Source organism: Sinocyclocheilus rhinocerous, unplaced genomic scaffold, assembly GCF_001515625.1.
Source record: "Sinocyclocheilus rhinocerous isolate Xijiao unplaced genomic scaffold, SAMN03320098_v1.1 scaffold3266, whole genome shotgun sequence".
Classification (NCBI taxonomy): Eukaryota; Metazoa; Chordata; class Actinopteri; order Cypriniformes; family Cyprinidae; genus Sinocyclocheilus; species Sinocyclocheilus rhinocerous.
In genome coordinates, this window is record NW_015623466.1 from 303,566 (window position 1) to 312,723 (window position 9,158).

Here is a 9,158-nt window from a genome sequence, read left to right on the forward strand (position 1 = left end):
GCAGGGACAGAAAGCTCTCGGATCTCATCAACAATATCTTAATTTTTGTTCCGAAGATGAACAAAGGTCTTACAGGTTTGGAACGACATGAGGGTGAGTGATTAATGAAAGAATTTACATTTAGGGTGAACTATCCCTTGAATTTTTTTTATTCTGTGGTGGAAAGATGCGTTCAGATTAAGTGTGTTTCTCTTACTCCATACGGTGAGGGAGGCGCTGGCGTTGATCGCTCCTTCTGAGTTAGCGGCGTAGCAGGTGTACATCCCCGTGTCCTGCAGCACCACCGGTTGAATCTGCAGACCGCCGGACTCCAGCAAGGTGAAACGTGGAATTTGCACCGAACCGCTGGCGAGGATCTGAGTATCTGATGCGCATACATATGCAAACAAACACACACACACACACACACACACCAGTTAGCTCAACATCTCGCATCTGCTTCCATATAAGGAATTAATAGAACATCACTATGCATGGTGTCGGAGTCCAGGATGATTTTATTACAAGCTTAAAGGTTTCCCAGAGGAAAATCCTCCTTAAACCGCATGCAGAGCTCTCTACCTTGTTAGGGGCCGCTATTAAATATGCCGCTTCATAATTGGGAATGCTATGGAAACGACTTCATGAATATCGCCAGAACAGTTGTAGAATATAATGGAACTTTTTTTTGTTACTCTTGCATGAAATGATCTTTTGTGTTGCCAATCGGCTGCAACAAAGACATCTTAATGGCTTCCTGTGAAGCACAAAACACACAACCTCATACATCAATTTATGCCTCCGCTGCAGTAACAAAGCGGAGAGGATGCCTGCGATCTGGCTGTAATCAGTAAAATATAGCACTAGTACACATAACAAAACAGCAGGGCCGAGATGGACTCATGTTAATACTGACATTACTTCTGCACATTGATGCTCCGTTTCAAAACCTAGCTAACTGCCTGCGGAGACAACATTTTAGGTAAGCATAGATGCTCTTAATGTAAAGACTGTTCCAAAAAGTAGTCAACCTAATTATGCTGCCTCCTAATAAATCTAATTTTGACCAAATTCTAAAATAGGATTGAAAGTATCCTTAATGCAGAATGCATTGTGACAACAACGGAGGGGGAAAAGTCCAAAACGGAATACAAGATCGATGAAATTGTTGTTACAGATAAACTTAAAATGCATTATGTATTGTAAACACTTTTACATTGCTAAAAAAGACTTCTATTTTAAACAAATGCTGTTCTATTTAATAAAAAATCCTGAAAAATTGTATCAAAGTTTCCACAAAAATATTAAGCAGCACAACTGTTTTCAACTGATTTTTAAGAATGTTATGTTTGTTCAGCAGCAAATCAGCGTATTAGAATGATTTCGGAAGGATCACGTGACACTGAAGACTGAATAGAAAAGTTATTTTAAACTGTACTAATATTTCACAATATTACTGATTTTGCTGTATTTAGATATTATGATTGATGAGCATAAGAAACATTTTTTAAAACATGTTACTGAAACCAAACCTTTAAACATTAGTGTATTTTATGCAAAGGCAATCCTAGAAAAGATTCTGATGAAATAATTAAAATGTAAATGAACTTATATTTTATTTAGTGCTGAAAAGCATTGACACAAACTGTAATATTCAGGTATGCAGTGTACTTTCATGCCATTCACTTGCCAACATCAACCTCAAGTGAACTCAGTTGTGAGTCAAGTGTCCCCTACACAGGCAGCATGTGGATTTCCAGCCTATGTAGAAGGCTGCAAATTGTATGGATCCAAGACTGAATAGTTAAAACGCTCCAATGTAGGCAGCAGGCAAGAAGGCAACTCTATAGGTTTTGGAGCAGAGCTCAGATGTGATTTATGCCTTGTTCATTAGTGAATTACAAATGCTAAAACGGCTCAAATCAAACATCACTTTGCACTAGCTTTACCTCTCTTCCAGATGATGGCAGGTTTAGGGGCCCCAGATACCTGACAGGTGAACGTGGCCACCGCTCCATCTGTGACAGTGATGTCGACCGGCGCCGCGGTGAAGGCCGGAGCCATACCTGCAAAACACACAGTCACAGTTTTTAATCAGGAAGAGAAAACGCCACATCCGTTCAGTGGCCCCTCATTCACGCTTAATGCAGTCCGCCCACACACCCCCACAGGAACACGCAAATTATTACAAGAGGCCAAACACCAGCCAGTAAATTGTATTAAAACAATGTTATGTCCATCAAAACACTACTGATGCTTTTTATTGCGATGCGGGACATGTCTGCAAATTTGTGTTTCAAATCAGAGACGGTAAACAACAAGCATGAATCTAATTATACTGTTCTGATTGGGTGCCCAGTGTGGCATTGTGGAGTTGCTAGGTCATTTTTAATAGGCAGAGATGTGTAAATGAACAGGTATTTCTATTTGGAAAAGTAAAACATACTGCTGTTTGAGAGCAAAAGATCGCTGTTTGGATGCATTGTTGAATATGTTCCATATTCATTTGGAACAGTAGAGACAGAAATATAAAACCCATTACAGCTTGCTTTCCAATTGCTTTACATCATTTTTATCACATGAATACTGATGCCACGCCGGTAAGGCTGGGCAGTATAACCAAAATTGTATATTATGCTACGAGTAATTTTTTTTTTTTATCATAGTCACAGTATATAATCACAGTCTAGTATTTTTTTCCAGACTGACCAGTATTTCTATGACTAATACAGATACAGATTATTGCAACCAAGGCTCATTGGAAAAACTTGCTTCTACCTACAGAACAAAATATCTGCAAAACTTCATAAACCTATCTACAATTTACAGCAGTTTCCAGCTAAAATTAAAACTACAGATCATTGATTAATAAAGACTTAATTTCGTGCAGTCCCTAGTACAATATTAAGTCATAACCTGACAAAGCTTTTACCATAGTGCATTAATAGTAAACTAATACATTTTTGCCATTGCATCACATAAACAGCTCCACATGTGTGGCTTTTCTGACTTGTTCAGTTGGTCTCCTGGTACATAACTGCACTTGAAATGCAGAGTGCTATAAAAGACATGAGTCACGACAAAAAGAGCTCAAAGACTTGTAGAAGCAATCTAAAATGGCCTGGTTGGTTAAGCAAATGCATTTTTACCTCATGTTTGCATTTTTAAAAACTACTGCAATACAGTACATACAACAACCAACGTAATAACACTGCAACAACCACTGCCAGATTCACATATATCTGTTTTGGATAAAACTGAGCACGCTTTTATTATCGGACATCTCATTTTAAATATTCTGCAAAATGTGCAAGAAGCAACGAACAGCAAATGCATTTTTACCTCATGTTTGCATTTTTTAAACTACTGCAATACAGTACATACAACAACCAACGTAATAACACTGCAACAACCACTGCCAGATTCACATATATCTGTTTTGGATAAAACTGAGCACGCTTTTATTATCGGACATCTCATTTTAAATATTCTGCAAAATGTGCAAGAAGCAACGAAATACCATTTTGCAAAAAAAAAAAAATTGTTAAATGAACCTCTAGATCTCTTACTTGCATGTATTATGAAGGCATCTCAGCACTATCTTTGCTAGAGCACTTGAACTGTACATCTTGACACAATGTTCGACACTGAAAAATCTGAGGTAGTATGACATTGAAAATCAACACTTTTTAATGCTGCAGTGTTTTTTACGGTGACCCCGTTCACAGGCTCTCTGGGGAGATAAAGGCCTGGTGAGTGATTACATATCACACTAGCATTCATCCACTGTACTTTTCCTTGAACACTTTAGCATGAAACAGATCTATACAGGAATAATATAGCCAGCAGAAGAACTAACACAGCTTTGATTGAACACTCAATGAGCGAGTCTAGATATGCACAATCAATATGCAAGAGAGAAGAAGCCAGATTCCATGCGAGATCTTCAGCAATTGCTTTTTTTAATAACTTAAAACTTTCTTTGAGACCTGAAATGAATTGTTTATCTTCATTAAAGGGTCCTTATTCTGTTTTATTTTTATTACTTTAAAGTTCAGCTTATTAGTGAGGGTTTTGTGATCTAAAACGGTATAAGTTTTTTTTTTTTTTTGAACACACCCTGAAGACTGTAAAACGTTTCCTTTTAGACAAAATATTGCTCTTTTTAATGACGTAGCTTCATTCCCAAAAATGGCCTGTACAATCACAGACAATCGGATGATTCAAAGGTCAATACAGCTGGAAGTTAAAATCATTACGGCAATCTACATGCAGTAAATATGTGCAGTCGGGGCTGTGGTAATTATCTGTGTGATGAGAGTGCTCCTCTGAGGGGGTCTTAATGTCCTCATGTACGGATCAGGGCAGTGCCCTGACAAACACTACGATGTAATCAACTCCAGACAGGCCTCTCCACAGGGAGACGTTGTGTCTCTTATGGAACGGAGTGAGAATCACACAACCGTAGATTAGGAACAACACATCTGTCACGGCGGGGAACTGCTGTACAACGGCTGAGAGAAGGTGCACTTTGCAGCTGGCCACATCTAATACCCTTGACAATGTCTCGATTGTTTGTGTGTCAATAATTAGTAGCATCGAGTCTGGAAAGCGTGCGATAAAGAATGCATGACGCCCCGCAGGCCCGCCTCGGGGTCAGACTCACTAGTGATGTCCAGGTAAGTGTGGACCTGAGCCTCTCCGGCCGAGTTCCTGGCGAAGCACTGGAAGATTCCGGCATCGACGGGCTGTAGCTTCCTGACTTGAAGGCCCATGCTGGAGGTGACCTTGTAGCGGGGGTTGTTGAGTTTACTGAGGGGCACGGCATCCTTATACCACTCCAGCTTTGGCATGGGCACCCCTGGGAATTAAAAGCACAACATGATAGGTCACTATGATGGTCAGATGAAGGTAGGAATTGAACAACTGGGTCCAGAATTTTTCAATAAAACTTTAAATGAAACCTGGAAATAAAATGAAATTTTTTTTTAAAGAAAAGTGTTTAATAATTTGAAATGCTTTTTTTTTTTTTTTAAAGGTCAGAAAGTTATAGAAAGTAAAAAAAGAAAAAAAATATATATAAAAATTTAAATTACGTATATAAATACATTACATGTATACAAATTTTAAGTTAAAAATAAAGTCAAAAGCCAATAAATATTTTCACATTATGGCTGATCACAGACAAAAGGCAGACATTAAAACAGCATATTATTTGTCTAAATAAATTAATAATGATAACTAAATTTAAATCTATTTACATGTCCATTTAAAGGTGAATTTAGGAATCACAACATTATAACGTACAATATAAACAATGGATATCCATTTTGAGATTTACTAAAGATATTTAACAGGATAACTAAATTTTAAAGGTACATTTTAAAAATAATCGCAGTGTAACAATAGAGGAATTTAGTATTAAATATCAAATATTCAATACCTACTAAAACCGACAGACATAGATAGATAGATAGATAGATAGAATCCAAAGCTAAGCTAATTGCTAAAGCCTCCTAGTATTGTTGGTCTATTGTCTGAGCCGACACTACATTAAATAAGCTTCCCAAGTTCAGTGAATCCATTTTGCCAAAGTGAAATTACACTACGTTTATCCCCATTCTTGTTTTTGGAAGCTCAGGCCTGTGCGGTATGAAGCCACATGCACCGCCCTGGTCTAAACACACTTTATTATACACACACTCATAGGTCTAATTTTGAAAATGCTGGCTGCACCCTTTGTAGGATATAAAAAAGATGAAGTGTCAAGTGGAAATGAGATGATCTGAGGCCTTAAGCCTCCAAACAGATTCGGCTAGCACGTTTCTAAGAATATTCCAGCAGCTTGGAAAAGCGCACTCTCGGGGGGAATGATCTAAGTAACAGCTGAAAGAGCTAGACAGAGAAAATCATCACTCGCTGTGGCTCTCGTCTGCATCAAGAGAAGGCCACCAGATTGTATTATTCAAACTCATTTAGTGCTCTTCGCCTGTGGTTAACGGCTGTATCAAGCTCCACTCGGCAGCAAACAGCCGCAGACTTTGCCGTGTAAATTTTCCGAGACTTATCAAAAGAGCGAGGGGCTCTGGGCATGTGTTATAGTCTTTTCCTTGATCCTCGAGAGCTGAAGACTTCTGATTCTGCTCTGGAGAGATATAACTTCTCAAAACAAAAGGATTCCTTTCAATCCAGCCACATAAAAAAAGTGAGAACGGTCCCAGAAGCAGCACATAAGAGAGGTAATGGATTGATTCCACTTTCCACTCTTGAGGATACGCCGGGGTGACTCGCTTGTTTTTATTTCTCGCAGCCCATCTGATGCTGAGGGATCATTTTTACCCCTCGCTGAAATTGCAGCTGAGCCGAGCCTGAACCTCAATGGACAAATATAAGTACGGTTATAACAGTTGGGCTGACTTTCCATTCCAGCACTATTAGAAAGCTAGAGAATATTTCTGGCAGAAAACCAATACCATTTCATCGCCCATTTTTCCACTCTATAATGATAATGGTTTAAGCCCCTTCCCATCAACACCTCATATCTCACAGCTAATCGTAAACTCTTCGCCACTTGTCCGAAAGGCCGCCATCTGTCTTCCACGAAGGAACGCTGATATCCTCTAAATGCACAGATTTTATAAATCACCCCCAAACAGAGCAGGACACAGCCCTCGGGGTTGGTTAATAGACCCGCACGGTGTTCCTGGAACTTCATTCACGACGGTAGGCGGCAGCGATGTGAAAATTGCTATAAATACCTTTACGTAACTAAGCTTACCGACTACAAAAGCTCTGAGCACTCAATGAAGCGCTAGGATCAGAAGGGGGTTGAAGTGTATTGTATGTCTATTGTGTGTAAAGCATATTGCAGAGTATACTTAGAAATCTCGAATCAATCCAGCCCCCTCGGTTTAAGTCCCGCACGTAAAACACTCACCTCGAGCTTGGCACTGGATATCCACGCTTTTCTCCACCTCTCCCATCATCTTTCTCCTGGGCTCAGCGGTGAAATAGGGCGCCTCTGCAAAAAGCAAATAAGCTTATTTGAGAACACAGTGACATTTCTCAACTGAATACAAAAGAATGACGTTTTTCGAGGTATTGAAATTCATAAACAGCTTCAGAAATAATCGAATGATTCCGTCAGAGGAATTCAATGTATTTTCTTAAAAACGGTATTTTCATTGAGCGCAGATGGGCGTGGGACAAATTGATTCCCTTTTCTGTAGCAACTGAACGTTTACTGGAGCAAAAGTAATGAATTCATAAACACTGTCAAAATTGAAATGCTCGGCTTGTGGGCTTAATGTGGTCACGTGTCTTCGGCAGTCAGACATGTGGAAGCGTCCCATTAAGACTGAGAGCACTGGTGGGCATGTTTCGTTCACTCGCCTAATGCACAACGTCCTCTACTGTAATGTTTGGACTTCCTGCAGAGGCACAGATGGCCACTGAGACTTCACTTTCTCACAATACTGCAGTCTTACATTATAGATTTCATGCTTATAAAACATCTGTTATGAGTCTGTAATGAGGAAAATCTGCCATTGATTATGTTCACATTATACTGTAAACAGATCTGTATGAATGCTGTTTTGTTTTAAAGGAACGGTTCATCCCAAAAATACAATTCTGACAATCATTTATTTATCTCCATACTGTTACAAGTCTTCTGTAGAAAACTGAGGGAAATATTAGTCAAATTGTTCACACTGCACTTTTACACATGCAGTCCATATGACTTCCAAGTCATGTAAATTCATATCACTGCTAAACAAATGTGCAAAATCGTACCTTTAGGGGTACAACAGCTTGTCACTTGGACAGTATCCCTTAAAGGGACGTTTTTGTACCTTATTTATCTCTAAAAGGTTCATAGAAGCAGCTTAAGGATACATATTACTACTCTATGGTACTAATACACACCTTTTAGGATTAAATAAGGTACAAATGTGTCCCTTTTAGGGTTCTGTCTCAATGACGAGCTGTTAAAGACACCTTTTTTCTGGCAGGGGATATTTTTGTGAGACGGAAGTCAGAAATTTAAATGTGATGATTTATTTGTTAATGTTAAAGTACATATTAATGTAAGACATTACAGTCAAAACCGTTGTTTTTTTTAGGTTTTTTTTTTTTGGCACTGGTCAATTTTTCGGTTTTGGGCTATTGCTTTCATAACTTGTCGCCTTTCAGGAAAGAAAACATTCAAACTACACATAAGTCTTTATTTTATCATACTTTATCTATTTGCATCTGTACAATTTCAATGGACTCTGTGCACAAGCGTAGCGATGAACTTCCGCTGTCGCCAGAAGTCGGGATATCAGTTTTCATACGGTTTTCATTCGTGTCGCCCAAAATGTCAGTATTTTCTAGATGTCTCCGAGATCTACAAGTAAGAATCAGCGATGTCCATCGTATCGTTAATGCCCGGTTCCCTGCTCCAATACGCAAGCGAAACAAGGAATTCAAACGCAATATATCGAGTTATGTGCACAAATAGTTTAATCTAATGTGTTATTTCGGCATCTAGCGGCTAAGCTAGTTAGCGACATGCTCATTTTAGAAGCTTGTCTTTCTCAATTTTAAACGCAGACAGTTCGTTTTTTTTTTTTTTTTGGGGTGATAATTGTATTATCACTTGTGTTAAACTTCTCCCCCTCAGTTTTTAATAAAGATCAGGGCACAGGTGAAGTCATTGGTCATTGTGCTACAGGTCCATTTAAGAACACTTTAGCAAACTTATTATGGAAATAATTTAAAATAATATACTTAACTGTAACAAAATGTGATGCTTTTGGACACTTAATTGCACGTTAATTGCAATTAAATGAAAATGTGCACTTTTGTTGATGAGAGTCAACAAATGAGATGAGAGTTAGAATGCGCGGCTGATGTTATTGCCTGTGCCGCTGGTAACAAAACGGATCGGCTCGAAATCGGAAAGAAGTGAGACTGACCGACTGATTACCGATCCGGGCCGATCATGAGGAAAATCGGCCGATTCCGATCCCTGGCCGATCGATCAGTGCATCTCTAGTCACCACCATTATTATGATCACATTATTAAATGTATTAGAAGTGTATCTGTTTCTCTTTTCCACGTATGTCCTGACTATGAGCATTTGATTTCCATTGGAGATTTGATATTTTTCCAGTTTTATGTTCGTTCATTGTTA

General features: G+C 38.8%; 1 protein-coding gene across 1 annotated transcript in view; it reads right to left on the reverse strand.

The window, feature by feature from the left end:
• The window catches only part of LOC107748743 (protein sidekick-1-like), a gene marked incomplete at its 5' end in the record, with an annotated part of 201,234 nt that overhangs the window by 100,895 nt on the left and 91,181 nt on the right, over positions 1-9,158 (reverse strand). Inside the window, 4 exons of the mRNA XM_016563717.1 lie at positions 197-364; positions 1,929-2,045; positions 4,646-4,840; positions 6,917-7,000. Coding sequence (XP_016419203.1) covers positions 197-364; positions 1,929-2,045; positions 4,646-4,840; positions 6,917-7,000 — 564 coding nt within the window. The remainder of the gene's footprint in view (positions 1-196; positions 365-1,928; positions 2,046-4,645; positions 4,841-6,916; positions 7,001-9,158) is intronic.